Source organism: Helicoverpa armigera, chromosome 1 (genome assembly GCF_030705265.1).
Source record: "Helicoverpa armigera isolate CAAS_96S chromosome 1, ASM3070526v1, whole genome shotgun sequence".
NCBI classification, from domain to species: Eukaryota; Metazoa; Arthropoda; class Insecta; order Lepidoptera; family Noctuidae; genus Helicoverpa; species Helicoverpa armigera.
The window spans coordinates 8,421,964-8,442,184 of NC_087120.1; the positions used below are offsets into that span (position 1 = coordinate 8,421,964).

At 36.6% G+C, this 20,221-nt stretch overlaps 1 protein-coding gene across 7 annotated transcripts in view; it reads left to right on the forward strand.

Moving 5' to 3' along the window:
• Positions 1–20,221, forward strand: part of LOC110378131 (forkhead box protein L2) — a 48,628-nt gene that overhangs the window by 25,979 nt on the left and 2,428 nt on the right. For 6 of the 7 annotated variants that reach the window (XM_064034625.1, XM_049839644.2, XM_049839557.2 and 3 more), the window contains 7 exons: positions 6,234–6,384; positions 7,354–7,688; positions 7,978–8,206; positions 11,355–11,511; positions 13,499–13,571; positions 14,395–14,517; positions 16,708–16,827. In XM_064034625.1, coding sequence (XP_063890695.1) covers positions 6,234–6,384; positions 7,354–7,688; positions 7,978–8,206; positions 11,355–11,511; positions 13,499–13,571; positions 14,395–14,517; positions 16,708–16,827 — 1,188 coding nt within the window. The remainder of the gene's footprint in view (positions 1–6,233; positions 6,385–7,353; positions 7,689–7,977; positions 8,207–11,354; positions 11,512–13,498; positions 13,572–14,394; positions 14,518–16,707; positions 16,828–20,221) is intronic. The other variant, XM_049839607.2, reaches the window with a different exon arrangement.

Consider the following 20,221-nt stretch of genomic DNA (forward strand, 5'->3'; position numbering starts at 1 on the left):
CCGATTTCAAAGAAGAAAGGCAAAGGAAAGGAAACGTTTTTTGTTTTACCGATAATTTTCCTTGGAAATACTACCTATATTATGCATTCTTGATAATTAGTAAAGAAAATCAAGCATAAAAATATTCTCATTAAGTTCATTTTTGGGGACAGCAGTTTTCTAACGAGAATATAAAATATACTCTCAGTGTGCGGGTCTGACTCGCACTTGACCAGTTTTTGTATGTTTCGAGCTCACAATATTTTGGACACAATATCGCCAAATGTTAACGATTAGGATTCTAGAATATATTTCATAATTTTTGAGGTCTCTTTTCAGACCTCTAGAAGAAAATCTAAAAAAAAGTATTTTGCTTTGATATTTTAGCACCAATTGAATTCAATAAACTTTCAAAATCACTTGAAGATAGGGCAGTAAAGTTCTTATATTGACCACTTAATTCCTGCGATTTTAAGTCTAACAATAATTGCACACCTCCAAGAGTTTGTCTTCTATTGTAAATGTTAATTTGCCACCATCTTCTATTTCAATTTTTTTTCCTCTAATATAATTCATCAAGATAAACGCAGCATACGCGACTTGTAGGTCCGACATTTAATAAAGAATTAACGCAAGGTACAACGAAATGTTGATAAACGCACACTCGCTGTGAGCATTTACCCGTAACATAACGCCGAGCATTCGCACGAACGTTACATTACACGCGGAAATGCTTTGGAGACTGAGCTTTTGCTTGTATTGTACCATTCGCTAGAACGTTACATTAAACAGAAAAGCTCCAGAAAATGTTGTAGTCTATACTCACATTTAGGGTTGGAATAAAAAACAAAAGCGTTCACCACTTTATACGTGTTATATTCAAACTTACCTAAAGCATTTTAGTTGCATCTTCATAAATATCCTGCTCCAGCGTCCGTGTATATGCACTTGCCAATGTAGGTATTAGATAAGAGTGTGTGCCCGAATAAGGCTAATTACGTAATTGGATATAGGGTCGACTACTCAATTTTTAGTTTGAATATCTGCCAGAAGAGTACCCTAGAATTTTAATGCACAGCATGAGTGTTCCAGACTTTCATTAGTCCCCTTTTTATGGGAGGTATTAGTTGACTGTCCCTGTGTCGTCTAATGGTTAGTCCAGCTCTACTCGGCAGAGATAGTTTACGGATTGGAATTGCGGATAAATGATTCTACCGCCCCAGGCTAAAGGAAGACGAAGGATAAGGATAAGCCATAGACGGCAAGAGCCCACGGGGCTATGAGCCAGAGATAAAAAGGTAGTTAGTACTTACCTATATAAAAATAGAAGATGTATTCTCAACTACTGCAGACTGTCCGCATAATTCCAAAAGACATTGAATCGTAGATACAAATTCACCAAATGTGTGTTTACAAATGTTACTAGCACTGTTTACAAACAATAACAAAACTTTAACCAGCAATTCTAAACATCTTACTAGAGATTAATGGTAGTTTACGTTTTATTTCCAAATTAACATACTTTTCTTTTCCCTTCGTAACCAGGTGTTTGATAATAATGGCCTTAAGATTTTTCACCCCATAGACACAGAGAGGTCGCTAATTGAGCGAAAAGATTATGTTACTTCCCCCCGGGTACAATCGGTGCCGTAAATTGCTACCTTAAAATAAATATAAGATAGGAAGTAACATCAGTCTGATACTACCCTAATGAAACACAATACAATGATCGAACATCGGTTGCTTTTAGCTTGCTAGGTGATTAAACCTGCAGCCCACTCGATAAGAAGAAAAGTTGCTTTAAGCATTGCCTTTTATATTTTTTCTATATTTGTATTTTGGAATTAAAAGTTCGATAACTGACGATAGTGCGATACAGCTTTGCTGGTTTAGCTCCGATTTTCCCAAATATGTATATATGTACCTACCTGTATAGTTTCTGTAAACAGCAACGGTGACGCAATTGTATTGTCATTGTTTTTATTAGTTCCGTGAAAGATGAGATAAGTACCACTGCTAGGATTCGAATCAAAATGGAAGTACGAAGTTTCGAAATGGGATTTGTCTGTCTGCTTATCCGACACAGCGGGCTATTCGAGGAATTACTAATAATGTACCCTTTAAATTAGAACCTAGGATTTATGTCCATACAATATGTTTGATCCTCGACAAGCAGATAAAATTGGGTTTTTACTTCAAAGTGTAGAAATTAGCTTTGTCGGAATGGGTGTATTTTTATCCACTATCCTTTTCTTACTGATAGTTGGCACGCGTTTTTTCCACTATTTCACCTTACCACTTACATGCTTTTAAGAAGAGTACAACGAGTTAAGAAAAACCTTTACTAGAGGAAAGTAAGAAAGAGCCAACAAAATTTCTTTATGTGTATATTTTGACACCATTTAGTTCTTCTCAGATTTGCCAACATAAAAAAGAAGTAGGTAATCTAGCGAGCCAAACAAAACTGAAAAAGAATAACAAAAATATTATGCAATAGGCAGTGCAACTCTACAGGTGTGTTGATAAGCCATATGTAGCAGTGCAGTTTACGTAAGCGCTACTAGAATTATATCAAGTCTTACGTTCTAGTCTGTTGCGTACTATGATATCTCATGATACCTATGTTTTGGGTTCCCCCCTAGTCAACAAGAACACTATAGTTTGGCCAAGTCCATCTGATCGTCCGCGTCCGTCCGTCCTCCGTCCGTAGATTATCTCAGTTAACATTAGCACTAGAAAGCTGTTTGCTACCGATATATACGTATATTAGTCACGCTAACAAAGTGATATAATAAAAATTTTAAAAAGTGTAGGTACCTACACGCAATTTGGGGTGTTTATTTTTTTCATTCTAGCCCCGACGTCTGATATTGTGTTGTTGGATACGTATTTAAAAATGAAAAGGGTTAACTACAATCATCTTTTGATTATGTTTGTATTTTCAGAAATAATAGAAATAGTGTACCTATTCCTTTAACTTGTCAACCATAAGAAAATAAGTTTATGGGGTTGAGACGCTAGTCAGCTATTAAATTGTCGAATTGTTCTTGTACAACCCCGAAATATTTAGTACGAATAATTTAGGCTATGGTTTCGTTACCAACATCTATGTAGGTCTTATAGTTTTGTTTAAGTCGGGTGGGCTCTCGTTGGCATTGGTGGTAATTATCCTTGCTCGTTGTCTGTCGATCATTGCTGTTAATAAGAATATTTGGTGTAGTGTGAATTATGTTATTATGTAACTGTAATTATGTTATTCGTATTTACGTAAATTATATTGTTGAATTTTTAATAATTAAGGTGGGGACACTTATTTTGACGGACGGGAAACTTTGGAACCCTGCATACATTGAATGTTGTCCGACTGGCTCTTGGCCGTTTTGTACAAGGATATTAACGTTTTATTGGCAAAATTTGTCCTTAAAAATCCGAATACCAATTTCAATATAGTTTACCCCTTTTTACCTCAAGATTTGTTGATCGAAATCGTCATTATAATTTAATTATTAGAGAGCTTCGTATGCATGTAGCAATGAGTTCTATTGATTGTGTTCGATTTCCCAAATACTTTAACCTCCATCAAACCGATGACGATGATGATTGACGTTAAAATCCGTTAGTGTTTATATTTGCAAATAATGAGAATTTTTTAGACTACAAAGTTTTTTCCATGGTAACGGTCTTTTTCAATACTGTTCTAAAATTTCGACAAATATCATGCTATACCTATAGCTGATTTGGGACTTAAGTAATGTGGATACAATAGGTGGCCTCGTTTTATTGCTTTGTTTAAGAGATGAGTCCCACAACTCGATGAACATTCAGAAGCCAGTTATTCAACGGCATGGGTAATTCGCACTGCTCCCGAACTAACGTTTCACAATTGTTATTTGTTATTAATTTCACGAACGATACGCCGGCTTTTAATGTTTTATAAATACGACGCATTGTTCTATAAGCGACACAATACCTTGCGGTGTTCGCGGCTCGGCTCGAATCCGATATGCAACTACATCGGCTTGCGGCGTCTGTCTGACGCATTCTTCTACACACGCAAATTGTGAAAATGTACTTTTTTATTTGCTCCTTTAGAAACAACTATGGATAATTTTCACAAAATTCTTGTTACTATTTTGCTAATCTTACCTAAAAATATAAAACTACTTCCCTGCATGACTTACTTGGTAGAATTACGGTTCGACTGACAGAATAACAAAGCATGAGCATTCCGGTTCTTCGTTAGTTATACACACCCGCGTCCATGTTCCTAGAGTTGTTCTTTGAAATTAATAAGTACTAGCTTCTGCCAGCGGTTTCACCCGCACCCCGTGGGAACCTCTATACAGCCTTCCTTGATAAATGGGCTATCCAGCACTGAAATATGTATCATATCGGACCAGTACTTCCTGAGATTAGCGCGTCCAAATAAACAAACAATCTCTTCAGTTTTTAATATTAGTATAGATAAGTAAGTAGGTACTACTCAATCCCAAAGCCTTTTGGGCTAACTCGTGTTAGTTTTAAAAGGCATCTAAAAGTTAAACTGACAAGTAGTTCAGTTAGCGAAGACCACGAGTAGGTGGGTATGTACCTACAAATGTATGAAGTGTGCATGTTTAACTACCTACAACGTTAAGCGACGAATTCCAAGAAACCCGTATCGGGAGGCACGTACGCGTAAGATTGGCTAAATCTCAAGTCTTAAATGTAACAACATAATAACAATAACGTATATTGTATGTGGCTACTTTAAACAGAACTTTTGTTACATTAGCGTGTATTTGTAGGATGTGATGGACCGACTACAGTTTGGTGTTACAGTCAGTAATATTAAGTTACATTTATTAGTATTTAAATATCTAACTAATGTAGGAAGATATATGTATTATTTTCTTTTAAACACTTATGATTGAAGTTTGGATAAAATAAGCTCATGCAAGCTAAGCTCTCAAGCGCTTACCTATGCATTTCGATTAAACCTTATGCACTTACTTTGAAATAATGGTTATAGAATGAATCACGGAAAAATTGAAGTTGCTATATTGAAATACCTCACAACTAAAACCCAAGTCGATACCTTCTACCTCCCACACAGGTACATAGGTATTCTTTAAACTTGGGTTTCAAGCTCCACCAAAAAATCCCTTTTTGTAAGTAATCGATCGCCAGAGAACAAATATAGACTTACGGCCAGTTTCTTCATCAAAAGTTAAAGTTAAAGTAATGTCTAAAGTAAAAGTAAAGGTCAAATTCGTTTTTTCTTTAGACTTTACATTAGCCATAACTTTAACTTTAACTTTTGATGAAGAAACTGGCCGTTAGTATTATTAGAGTACCTACCTACTTATAGAGCCATTCAAATCATTAATGAAACTCACAAAAAACAGTTTGTAGGTAGGTACTTAGAGTAAGCAAATTAATAAAATTTACTTCTTAATTAATAACCAAAGTATCATTATTTTTGTGACAAATACTTGCACTCGAGTTTTTTGTATGCTCCTGTAATTTACTAAATGTAATTGTTTTAAGAATATTAAGACTAAGAAGTGGTTGAGTATCTATTAGATAAATGAATAAATAGGTAAGTATCTAACCAATTGACCATCATTACGCAGGTATTATACAATAATAGCAAATTCTTTTAGCTAGGCGAGTTATTCGTTCATTATTTTTGAGTGCTATTGTTATATTTCTCAATTGAAAATTATTTGGGATTATACGACTAGGTATTATTTAAAAGAGTATTTTAGAATATCAACGCACTTTATACGGAGCTCCTTATGCGTACTTTTTTTACCAGCGGATTTTTCAAGTTCTGGTTTAATAGATGGTTGGTAATAGATAGACGATAGCAATAGATATACAAAGTATCGTCGTCTCTGCTTGAAAACCGTCGTTGGTGAACCCAATAAATAAAAAAATTGATGACAGGCTTTTCCAAAGACATACCCACCTGAGACGGGACACCTAAGAGACTTACTAAATACTAATATCTTAATAATGACGGAAAAATACATGTTTATGTTATTAATTGGGATCTGTAACAAAACCTTTATGGGTCAACAGCTCGCCTCCGCTAAATATCGTTCCTTATACCTACGTTGTAATTCACCTGAAACAGTTTCCTAAATAAACAAAACAAAACACGATGTTTAGGTAGGTACCACTTTTCTGACTGCGTTACTGTTTTAAGATATTTACGGACTGGAGTTGTTTTTGACTGTCTGCTAAATTAGTATTTTCTTTCTTTGAAGGTTCTTCGCCATACGACAGTAGGATATGCCTTCAAGAAAGCAACGCGGATGCAACAAACTCTCAAAGCGTCAAAGGAGAAGAAGATTTATCAAGAGTCTATCAAACCCTTTCATTGCCGACACTACCAAGAGACGATAATTCCAACAACAGGTTGGTTGCTCTTAACTTCTTACTTTTTTCTGAGGTTGTTAAAGGACAATGCCGGATTTTGTATGGACCCTGTCCCCACCCACCAACAGACTTGAAACTAGTGTCATCGGAAGCGCATCCTTCGATAGATCATGATTATCAAAACGATTTACTCCAAATGTATGGGGTTTTGGAAATACACGACATTTTAATATCCTTAATAATCAATAAACGTCAAGTTTGTTAACCAATTACTCGGAGTTGCGTAGACCGATTTTGATTATTTTTGTTTTAATGCAAAGAAGTCTCCATAATAAGAAATGATCTATCAAATGAGGAGCATCCAATGACACTTAGTTGAACTCTGTTGGAGGTGGTTAAGGTGTCCTTACGAAGTACTACACTGTCTCTTCAAACCGATTATTTTAACCGATGATAACTAAAAAACTGCTTAAAAGATCTTGATGAAAATTACATTAGACTAACTTTGAGATAGATTCTTTAAAATAAAAATAAAAACATCAAAATCGGTCCACCCAACTCTGAGTAATTGGTTAACAAACTTGAAGTTAATTGATTATTAAGGATACTAAATTGTCTTATAGTTCCTAAACCCCATACTTTTGGAATGTCTCTCCATAATAAGAAATGATCTATTAAATGAGGCGCATCCAATGACACTACTTTCAAGTCTGTTGGTGGGTGGGGACGTTTTTAGGCATTGTCCTTTGGAGTAATTCTGTAATTAAAGGGTGCAAAGAATTTTATGTTATAGACCATCGATTGGTACAAGATACAATATTGGTGTTGATGAAAAAAAACAGGTCGAATGTTGGTTTGACTTTTTTGTAATAACATCAATCTAGTTTTATTAGAGCTTTTAATAGTTTCTGTAATGCAACAACAACTTGAAATTGGATTTTTTATTTTGTGCTATCAAAATGTTACAGATAATTTGAGTAATATTTTTTTTTTGTTTGTTGTACTTAGCAGTACTGAAACAAAGAGTAAATCTAAGTCAACGACCCCGGCTAGCCCAGGAAATTCAGAAATGAAGCCGCAGTCTACCACATCAACGTCGCAGGCGCTTACCAAACCTCCCTATTCTTACGTAGCACTCATTACGATGGCAATTCAAAACAGCCAAACGAAACGTGCTACGCTAAGTGAAATTTACGCTTACATCACCAAGGAATTTCCATTTTTTGAGAAGAATAAGAAGGGCTGGCAAAATTCGATTCGGCATAATTTAAGTTTAAATGAGTGTTTCATTAAAGTTCCAAGAGAAGGTGGTGGTGAGCGCAAGGGAAATTATTGGACCCTAGGTAAGTGTCTACATATTCTTTCTATGAACATGCAGAAGTACCTAAGCTTTAAAAGAATCAATTTTCTTAGAAATGTTTAATCGAAAATTGGTTTACCAAGATTGTGTTACCGAAATGGTCTATCGTTGTTTGTTTCCTGTCTGCAATAATGCCATGCGAATGACTTCTAACTGCTACGCGAGCATTCACCGTCATCTCATATTTCATACTTTATACAGCGAATTGCTAGCGATAAATTCCAGGTCCCATGTTCATAGATTTTTGGGTGGTGAGTGTAGTATTGTTGTAGATCCTCAATGCGGAGAGATGTTCGAAAACGGGAACTTCAGACGACGGCGGAGGATGAAAAGGCCTTTTCGAGCTACTCCTTATTCTAAGACCCTGTTCGGAGACGGTTATCATGTTGCACACGTCGGGCAGCACGTGCCGCCTCACATGCAGCCCCTACCCTTAGGAGCTCGGAATTACTTCGGGTCCGGTTCTCCGTATCATCCACCTTCTTACCCTAGATACGACACGTGAGTTTTTATGTTTACTTACCTACATCTCAAATATTTTTCCAGGGTTCCGTAACTTAAGGGTACAACCATAAAACTGGACCTTATTCTTCGCTGACTTCGATTCCGTTTGTCTGTAGATGTCTCATGAACCGTTATGGTTTAGACAACTGAATTTTTGGAGATGATGTTAACTATAAATACTCAAACTTTTTACAAAATGTGAAAATGTGTCTAGTGGATGTACCTAAGTTTATTTCGCCACCAACTTCTAGGCGGATGCATTTACAATAATTATTTTCTTTTGCTTTTATAGTGTTTTGGAAATCGGTTCTATTTTTTTGTTACCTAAGTTTTTTATTTTTGGTTTTTCAATGATAAGCATAGTTGTCACTATTAGCATAAGTGCAAAGGTCTCGTCAATATGAATAATATAAGCCCAAACAAGAGGCAGTTGACATATTCAATTGTCGAGTTCCCTCGACCTTCTCCATCATCAGGTGAGCGCCAAACCTTCACTTTTGAATAGTGCTATCAGGAATACACCTGAGTGTCAAGTTATTACTCTATGTATACCCACAACTTTTAAAAGTTGCTGTTGATTTCTCAAGGTTCCCATCATCAGATTCTGACCTGATGACTATGGGACTAACTCGAAAGTATGTCCTATCAAACAAAATAAGAATCATCAAAATCGATTAATAAATGGCGGAGTAATCGCGTAACAAACACACAAACAAAAAAACGGTCGAATTGAGAACCTCCTTGTTTGAAGTGGGTTAAAAATTAGAATAAAATAAATATTTAAACTACTATAAAAACCATTTCTTAGACTGGTGCAGAATCTGATATATAATTTTTGTTTTTTTAATCAAGTCAATAAATGTCGACAATCAAACCCAATAAAAAAGGTCATTATCAATCGCATGGAATGCCAAATTATTTTTATGGACTTGTAAAATAGGGAGAACTGGGAAAAATTAAATCTGAGTTTTTGTGTAGGTAAGCAAACGGAAAAGCAGATTTTAATCTTGAGCAAGTACTTAAGTTTGCGCAAGTACTCCAGATTTCATAAAACATATTTACTATAATTACACGCGCAGGTACAGCATACATATTTGAAATCGTTTTGTAATATAATTCAAACGGGCAAGTTAACACTATGACATTACCTATTATTACATATTAATTATAATAAATATTTACGTTTCTCATGCTAGTGTTTACAAAACAAACGCTAATAAATTCACTGATACGTAGCTAAAGAATTTTATTTCCGATTTCCTCGTTTGTTTCAATTAGACAGTTATCAATTGATGTCATTACAACATTGAATAGTTCATTCAGGTGTATCTAACTGTGACCTTATTGACAATAATGGTGATAACATTGATACCTAGACTGTATACCTACCTGAGGACATTAGTAAAAACAATGGTTGTGAGCTGTAGAATACTCCTGATAAGCGCGAGATACTGGTTTAATTGGTTGAAAATTCGAACTTTTATAAGTTTATCAGCAGTTCTTGTCCTTTTGATAAATAGTGTATCTTAAATAATTCACGAGATATCTCAAGTATTGACCAATTTGATATCAGCTACTTTGTAGGGCAAGTACGTATAAACACATTAATATAATGCCAGATAAGTTCAGTTTGATGCTTAGTACCATTGTGGCATGTTGACTGGAATTATGCATATTTTCAACAACGCTTTAGGTCCGATTATCTGCATTATATATTCACTTTCAACTTATAAAACTTCCGAAATAAGAAATAGTAAATAATGACTCTGTATGTTGGTAAACAATATATTATTTTAATCTAAGACGCCTATTTTCCCCTTGCTTCCTATTTACTCAATAGCATACATATATGAGGCGTATTAAATGACATTAAAGGGGGAGATATCTCGTGTTTCATAACATAACATCACATTGATATATGACGACAAATAACCAAACTGATCATTAATAAGATTATTTCTTAGTATCAACCTATAAAGTTGAAGCGATGACGTTCATTGGAATGACAAGCAATAGCATAATCGATTCTAATTATGGCAAACAATTGTTGAAAGGCACGAATGTGCTATTGGACGCAAGCAGGTAAGATGGGCGGAGTTTACTCGCTTTATCTCTGCCTCTGCCACGGCTACTTTTAAGACCGTTCAAGGTTTTCACTTTAACGATCGACATTTTCATACTATTGAAGCGTAGGTATATAAGCGTAAAAAAGTAAAGCGGACATACTGACAATTTTTATGGGATTTAGCAACTTCCTTTCAATATTTTCATGTAAAATATTTGTGGATAGTTTGATTTTATAACATAACTAGCTGTTTCCCGCAGTTTTACTCGCGTCCCAGGAAACTTTTACCAGTAACCGAACAAAATATAGGTAGCCTAAATTACTCGAAGATAACCAAATCATAAATCCGTGAAATTGTCACCCAAAATTTCTGTCGTCTATTTGACAACTGAAATTGGTTCGCTTTGATATTATTTATTAGTTTGTATTTAGTATAGGTAGGTAAATACCTCTTTAAATATAGGTGCGTAGTTTGACTATGGACAAATTTAGAATTGTGAACAGTGCGGATTGCCCATGACCGGGGTGGCTAGCATTCTTTGTGGGAGGCGTAGCAATGGACGGCAATTGGCTGATATGATGAAGTATTAAAGTTGCATTTACAAAAAGGTCAATTGATGTGACCTGAGCTATTACACCCGTTACACCTGTTACTTCTTATCGCAGTAGCATTGAAGTGTTGACGACCAGTTACCATTATAATATTAGTACTTTAATGCAAGTTTTACTTATCGGTTCTTTCTTTACTAAGTAGGTACCTATAAAAATCTATGTAGTAACTTATTAATTTTCTCGCTAATCGTAAAAAGTATATTCAGTTAACTTTAAGACACATCATTTAACTATATGATTTTACAAAAGGTTGGAAAACCTTTTAAAAAACGAGCGCCTTTTAACGCCGTATGTTTTCGGACAAGTCAGCCATATAGGAATTGTGTCAGTAACAACATCTCCGCAAAGGACCCCGAGAAGAAATTTATTTAAAATCAGAGCGCTTTGTACTCTAAAAAGCATTGTTTAAAATTACTCGTTGCTTCGTTCTGAGTAACATTTCGTTAAATGGTGTTTAAACGTTTTCAGCTCATGGCTAACGCAGTCGCCGAGCGGGCTCGGGTACGCTGGCGCGTGCGGAAGTATGGGTCGCAGTCCACCCGGGTGTTCGCCACACAGCGCGCTGCCCCACCAGTCGTCGCCCGTCGCTGTCAATCCATTTGCCACACATCAAATTCAAGGACAGGTAACAACACACATTGCCACTCATTTCTTCAAGTTTTATAATGAAACAGCGATGGAAATTAATTTTCAATAAATCTAAATTACTTTATAAAATAGTATGTAGGTTACCTACGATAAAATTTAAGTGCCACGCCACTCATGTCCATATGTCAGACATATAGCTGTGTAAAATTGATTGAAATATGTAAATGTATAAATTCCTTCTTTATTATTTCAGACAAATAAGTAAGAACTATTTAAAGCTTTTATATAATGACTGGCTTCAGCCAGCGGGTTTTCACCCGCGTCCGAAATAAGTTAAGCTACCCCTCTAATTTTCAGCTTAAACGGTTCAGCCATTCTTGAGTTATAAGTAGTGTAACTAACGTTTCTCCTATATATATACATGTATACATACATGAATGTTGTACTTTGAGAGGAAAGTCTGTAGTGATGTAGGTCTGTCTTATATGAAAAGGTTAAATATATCTACATGTTTAGACCCAGACAGGCCTATGGCACGTTGTGTTCTGTGTCCCTTTTATGTAGGTTTCATAAATTTTATGCATAATTGGACTAATTTGGCCAGGTTTGCTGGATTGCAGTTAAGTCACAATATTTGGTGACATAGCTGCGATATCCCTTTAATTATTTGAAAATGAATTGTATGAAGTTCATCTGTGTGTAATATGTAACACGATAAATAGTTCAAACTAGACGTGTTTTAATGGTTTTGTGAATTCCTATGGCGTGTTAAGAGGCTAATTTCATTTCAGTAATTAAATCGAGATTAAAATTTGAGTAGCGTATCAAAAAGCAGTAAAACTGTATGTTCGCAAATTGGCGCTATGACTGTTCAATAAACGACTTTATCGATGAAATAATTATGAATACGTATGTAGTTTTCAGATGCCGTTAGAATTGTGCTAGAATCAAATTCGGGTTTACAATAATTTGAGAGAACAATTTATTTTTAAATTAATTTATTACGTAAATCTTTACCATATTTTAAGTTCTTATAATAACAAACTGCACTGAGCTTATATAGGTACAATTAAATGTAAGACAATCTTCAATTCGCGACCTCGTATCTAACTTTACCTTGATAGGTAGGTACACGGCTGTGTGGTTTAATACGAGCGCAAGCATTTCAACGATTTTTCATTTATAAACGAAACATACATCGGTACATTAGGTAGGTACTTGAAAGTTGCACCTGCCAATAATAATATTAAATAACCAATTTTTAAACCGTACTTGGAAGGTAAAGGCTTACGGGCTCTCGTTGCCTGCAATAAAGGAATAAATAATGGTGGTCGTGTTGTTTATCTACATATTTATTTAAGTATTTATACATTGAAGAGCTTAATGATTACAAAATCTGCTCTGGTTTACGCTGCGTTGACCTGCGTCACACAAATACGTGTTTTACTTATGTGCTAGCGTCGTCTGCGTCGTAACATACGCTTAGGCTGAAAGTTCAATATTTTTTTACTTCCCGAAACCGATTTAAGTTGAGCTATATTTTATTTGCACATACAGACTTATTTTTGAATTGTTAACTGAATCTTTGAACTGTTACTGACATAGCAAAATAATAATTTCGAGCCTACAACATGTACCTATCCAAAATTTTCGGTTTGTTTTATATTACTCTGGAATCATCAATGTCATCGAATAATGTCAATTTCAGTAGGTACTTTCATTGAGCGAATCAAACAGAGAGAAACAGATTAGAGTTATTTTTTCCTAAAACTCGTGTTGGGCCGATAGCTTAAATGTTACACCATCGAAAAAGAATACTGGCCATTATCTTACAATGTTGGAAACTCTGAAACACTGAAATATCTACCTACATTTTGCACCTGCCTGCATGTGTTGTGCATTATGAGTTATATCAGTTATTTAGCCTGAATAAAGTCGCGTTTTCATCTAGTCATATTATATTGAATTACCTACCTGCTACAGTGATATAATTTATTAATTGTGAGTTTTATTATCTATTTCAGCTCCAAAGTCCCTTGCAGCCCATGCAGTCGATGTCAATGAATACCTACAATGCTATTGGAGTTAGTGCCATAGGTAAGTTTTAATGGAGAATGTTAGGATCAGTTTAATGTTATGTAAATTTAAGTTTTGAAGGGACACCTTGCTCATGTCTTAAAATCATTATTTCGCTATCATCGCTCCTCAGGAGCTTGTCAATGAACTCTTGTTCAGTGTGGTCGAGTGTGAGGGGATGATCTGTTACTTCTGATACAAGAAGAGATGACGTGCTCTCTAGTACGATTGTTTCGCCTCTGTAATAATCGTTCATCGGGTTCCTTCTATCTGGCTGAATTTTAATACTCCGAATTTTATTTGGCAAACCTTGTCTGGACTATTTTTTGGTAGAATGTTTGTCGGCATTTTAAAAAGTTTTTGACGTGGTTTTCAGAAAACCGATAATGCATGTTTTAATGAATGGTTAATGTAGCTTTCTGTTTTATCAAACATTGTTGAAAACATATGCGTATTGGACAAAATTTTCACTTCTTCTAAATGGTCTTGATTATAGAATTTCGGTATTTTCGTGGAAAGTGTTATATTGTTTAGATATTGTACCACCCACCCACGCGGTTTAAAATATCCCTTTCTCATAATTTGATTTGGAGGAGTATCAGTACTTTGGGTTGCGATGAACCCAATTTTAAGATAGCAGTGCCGATCACAACTAGTCTCCTTGATCAAACTAATTCAAGAATAAAAAATATAATGTATGTAGTATAATGTAAAAAAAATCTAGATAATGAAACGCTGTAGAATGGCATTTGAAGCGATTGAAACCATCTCAATCAAATAACACATCGTACTTTAGAATCAGTATTCCAATCAATTGAACAAAAACAAATTTGTGTATTTTCAGACGGGTCTCCGAGCCCCGGTCCTGGATACGCGCCTTCAACTGGTGGCTTCTCGCCGAACAGACACCACGACATCGTCACGTCGTCAGACGCGGCTGTTACTCGATTTCCATTTTGGCCTGAAGGTAATTGTCCTCGAACGGCTTTTGATGTACGACCCATTTTAAATTTATCAACGTCAATTTAGACATAAAAGAAGGGTGGTCAAATAACAATGATTCCTGGAAAGCCACATTTTGGTGGAGAGCTTGGGTCTATCATTACAAATAAAGTTTTAAAAGTCGCCATGGATCCCATGTCTGCTTCAAAAGTTATTCAGAATCAAGAGTCAAAATTTGTTTTTTTTTTTTTCGAAAACGGTAAGTTTTATCAAAAAAAAAACTTGAGTGTAAGTTGCAGATATTAAATTATTTTACAAAATGGACCTTTGATTTTTTTCCTAAGAGTTACCATTCGTTAGAAATCGGCTAAGCCGGCCCTCTGCCACGCTGACCAGTCATACACTCTGGCGAGCACTCAAGCCTCGAGGGCTTTAAGGACAGATTAGTGAACTCCGTTTTTCTTTCTTTAACTAATCTACAACTTTCTTAACTAATCAACTACCTACTACATGCCTATGAAATTCCCTACCTAAAGTATCCATTACCTTATAATCCATGGCTATTCTCTAGCCCATTACTATAACTTGTCCTCTAAATTGGCGCAGCCAGACCTCATCCCATCATCCTTGCATTTTGAAAGTTTTTTTAGTTCCAATATGTAGGTACTGTAAAATATATCCACCTTCATTATGTCGTCTTTGACGGAAATTATATCTTCCCGCCATGAAAGATGGTTTTGGTTGAAGGTGATCTGGCATATTTTTTACAACTGTCACATTTTTCGCTTGACTTTTCCGGGCTCATTAAATTACTTAGTAATTCATACGCTTCGTCGCCCATCACCACTATTAAATTTGGTAGCCATAACTCCTCCTTGATTGTATGGTACACTTTAAAAAAAATCCAGCCGTTACACGTACGGGGTGAAATTTCCCGACCTCATATTGAACTCGGAAATGTTTCCGATCGACATGATACCAGAATATTAAGCTAATTTTGTTTTATTCGATTATCCTCTCCGCCACTGAGGAATTGCGAAATAAAGTAACCAGAAATACAAGGACAATCTGTCAACATCCACAGATAACGAGTACATCACACATTCCTCTATTACCTGCTAGATAAACGGGATCCGCTCACCTCTGATGAATCCAAAATTCTGAGGCTTGTAAAAGCTTTTTGATTTTCCCGGTTCTATTCCAGCTTCGCAAATGGCCTGTTTTCCAAAGGCTGCAAGTACAGACCACAAACCGCAATGCGCGTTTCTCCTTTTACAGCATCTGATTGACTACCGTGCCTGCATTGCTCGCTTCGTTCCCTTTGTCGGGTAGCGGTTAAGACCGGAATGGTTGACGGTCTTTGGAAGACCCAAGTTCAACTGTGGACAGCAATAGGCTGCTATGATGATTTATTTTGAATAATCTTACAAGATTTTCAGTAGTAGGTACATACACGAATGTACATGACAGCCAATAAAAAAACTATTTTACAAAAATATCCTTCATGAATAACAAATAACATCTATTTAAAGCGATTACTGAAGTACTTATCTTAAATTCAAACTGATGTTAAAAGCTTTCGCTAAGGCGACACTCAATCCAAAACTACAAACGTCAAAGTGCACCAATTTTACTCATAATCGGTAAATCCGGTTATCTTATATAATTTTCACCCTTTTTTACGCCCTTTCCTCAATTAGACTTGCACTTGGACTCGGAGCTTATGGATATGAGATCTTCGTCCTAGTAGAAAAGCTATAACTTTCAATGTGCATAAGTTCTGCAGTTTCCAACAAATGTGTTCAACAAAATGATTACTGTGACTTTGAGAGACACGCCCGATTTGAGCGTGTAGCGACCTCTATTGGTAGGGTTTCCATACTTTGTACCGCCCTCTTTCCTAAGTTCCCTTTAAAATAACCACAAGCTAACTTCGTCTTCATTTAATACAATTTGCTTAACATGGATAGATGTCGCTGTCATTGCGAGTAAAAACTCTGAAAAATTTAATTAAAAGTACTTAAACAATGAAATAACAATAAAGACAATCTATTTCACAAACTACTGAAATAACTTTGAAAGTATTTCATAAAATATAATCATTTTAACCTACTCAGTAAGTAGCAGTAAAAATAAAAAATAAAAGTTTTAGTGATATGGTTAATCTTGCCATAAGTTTCCAGACTGTGATTCAACCTATTTTTATTGTTTACAGGTGGCTCCCCTAGCCCGAACCCAAGTTATGTACCGTCCAGCAGTTTCTCGCCAACTCGACGTCATGAAGCCGTCACTTCGTCAGATGCAACTAGTGCTCGCTTCTCATTCTGGCCTGACGGTGAATAAAACTTAACAAATAGTTTTCTACTCAATTGCAAAAGTCCTCTTCGTAATTGTTAGGTTATATTCAGAAAGTATAATGCATTGTTATAAGCCGTGGGTCATAAAGGACTTTTTGTATGTCAAATTCTTTGGAACACGAAGGACTCTGTAAGGGGAGGTGAGTAGGTCCTCCCGTACAGCCAGGCGGACACAAGCTGCCAAATAAGCTACCAAAGGCCTGGGGCACCACGGGGAAGCCGCTTCAATATCGGAATTTAGCTTTTGAATTTTGAAAGTTTCCTCCAAAATGGTGCCAAAGTGGGTGTGCCGGTTACTAGGTTTTTCAGGGTTGGGTAGGAGGAAAAGCACATTGGGATTTACGTATTTTCCTAATGTTATTTTCAACTTGGATGCAATGTTCACTTATTTATTTATTACTTGAGATTACAACTTAAGTCTGTGTTCAGTTATATTTGCAATTGTTTAAAAAAATAAAACGTCGACCACTGCGGCTGACATCAGTTCATCATCATTATCTGGCGGCAGCTCCGGTTCGATAAAGTACCTACCGGGTGTTTCTGCAATAACTATAAGATGACACACACACACCATGACTGGCGTACTGAATTATTAGAAATAGCTAAACATATCACAATTTTCCTCGAAGTGTCACTGAAGACAAATTACTCTTTTGATGACCATTATATTAGTATTGGTTCCTTTACTGTCAAGCTAATGGTTGCTTTACTTATACAAAAAAATTCTTTAAAAAAATTTTACTCTTTTATGTAAAATACTTTTCGTTCACTTGCATTGCCATATCTTGAAGAATTTCGCCAAGAACCGACCTAAAAAAACAAAATATCTTCTACTTGTATGATCATATTGATCAGCCTGGTCCTCGCGTTCAAGCATTTTCTACTTTCAAAAGTTTTCACTCACCTGAACAACTAGACTCACATCAGTCTAATGTTCGACGACTTAATTTAATAAAGTTGACATAGGTATTTATTTTTTTAAGTTGTTAGCTTCACATAATGGTGTCATGAGCATTGTTCCTTTTGTAAAAATAATCTAATGCTAATGTAAATGTTTCCATTGCTAGTAATCCTGCTTGTTTAAATGTCATTATCATCTTACCTCCATCTTCCATCTGGGGACTCAATTGATAGAACTTTAGCGGTCCCTTCTGTTTTAGCATGAGGAAACCTGAATTTTACAGCCTTGTCACCTTTGGTTTTCTTCTCAGTTCTTATATTTGGTCCCAGTTCAAAAAGCATTTTTGATGAAAAGAGAAGTGCCTTACATTCAACATTGCTCTTGAGAGCTTCACCAAAATCTTTACAGTACTTTCTAAATGTGCTTTTAAGCAAAGCATAATCAAATTCTGCAGATGAATATTTTTTTGAAAAGTCCTCTGAAGTAATTCCTAAAAATATTATTGTTCTTACGTATTGTTTGCGTTTTATAATAAAATTGACTTACTAACCGTTTGCGTCTGTCCAATGTATCAAACCATAACGACCATAAATTACGTTCTAACCTGTATTTTCATGGGTGAGAATTGTTGGTTTCTTTAAATTGCCTACTAGGTATATTAATTCTCAAAGGTATTAATGAACAACAACTGTACTAAATCTCTTTTGCCATGACCGTCTTCAAAGGATCAGCGAGACCCACCGCGCGTACGATTCTCTTCAATATCCTCTCATGTTCTGTCGCGGAGAGGATGGCTACCATTTCGTCCACTATAATGTAGACTCGCAGACATGTAATGGGCATGTAATGAGGAGGGATGATACGCATGCAACAAAGTGTGTGCTAAGTATGAATGTAGATAGATGGAGAGGAAGAGGAAGACCTAAGAAAAGATGGATGGATTGCCTGAAATATGATATGAATAGGAAGGGAGTGAGTGTCAGTATGACGAGTGACAGGGGAAAATGGAAGAAAATGACATATTGTGCCGACTCCAAGTAAAATTTGGGAACAGGGCAGGAGAAAGAAGAGGAAGAATGTAGACTCCCAGACAGGCTCCCTCAATTACAACAAGAAAACGTCCGCCTTGCAGTTCTAAGGCTTTTTGATCCAGCTAAGGGTAAACAACGGTTCTTATCTCCATCATTATTATTGTGCGCTCTTTAGTAAATGTTTGGTGTATATGTATGCCAAAATTGAGACAGAGCGGTTGGTATTTATAAGGACCAACCAAAGAAAGTTGAGAGCTGAGAACTACGTCCATCTCAGGGATGCCATGCAAAATGATGTAAATGCTCAAGACGTAGGCAGCATGGTCATTCTCCCCTCCACCTTCACAGGAGGTCCGCGGTACATGCACGAGAGGACGCAGGATGCGTTCTGTTACGTGCCATAGTTTGGTCGCCCGGACCTCTTCATCACCATTACCACCAACCCTAAATGGCTGAAAATCACATCCGAACTCCTTGCAGGACAGGCTTCTTACGACAGACATGACTTGTTCTCTCGCGTTTTCCATCTGAAGTTGAAGTGCCTTATGGATCTTCTCACAAAGTCAAAAGTGTTTGGTGCAGTTCGCTGCTATACGTATTCCATTGAATGGCAAAAACGCGGCTTGCCACTTGCGCAACTGCTTTTGTGGCTGGAAGAGAAGATTGTAGAAGATGTGGCCCAACCAGATTGACCAATTCATAAGCGCTGAGCTTCCGGAGTTTGACGTCGATCCAGTCCTGCATCAGATTGTGAAAAGTCACATGGTTCATAGCCCCTGTGGCAGTCTAAATCCAAGTTCCCCGTGCATGAAAGATGGACGATGCACGAAAAGATTCCCGAAAAAATTACCAACGAAACAGTTACTGGTGAGTACGGGTATCCATCATAATTCATACCGTCGCCGATCACCAGCTGAGGGCGGGCATACAAATGAGCTCAGCGTGCGTGGCCAGGCACAGCCCGTCGATAATAGGTGGATTGTCCCTTACTCACCAGTACTGTCCAGGACATTCCAGACGCACATCAGCGTCGAGTCGTGCACTAGCGTCGAGTCGATTAAATACATCTGTAAATACGTCAAAAAAGGGAGCGACCAGGTGACGTTTGCTTTGCAGAGCACTGATCGGGACGAGGTGCCAAAGTACCAGTCTGGTCGCTACATCAGCACGTCTGAAGCGGTTTGGCGAATACTGGCGTTCTCTATTCATGGCAGGCATCCTACTGTCATACATTTAGATGTCCACCTAGAGAACGGCCAGCGCATATATTTTGACCCCGAAAACGTGGCTGAACGCTTGGAAAATCCGCGCCAAACCACTCTCCTGGCGTTTTTCAGGCTCTGTAAAGACGACCTGTTTGCGAGATCCTTTACCGATGACGAGGTGCCAACGTACTATACGTACGATAAATAAAGGGGTGTATTTAATCGACGTCGACGT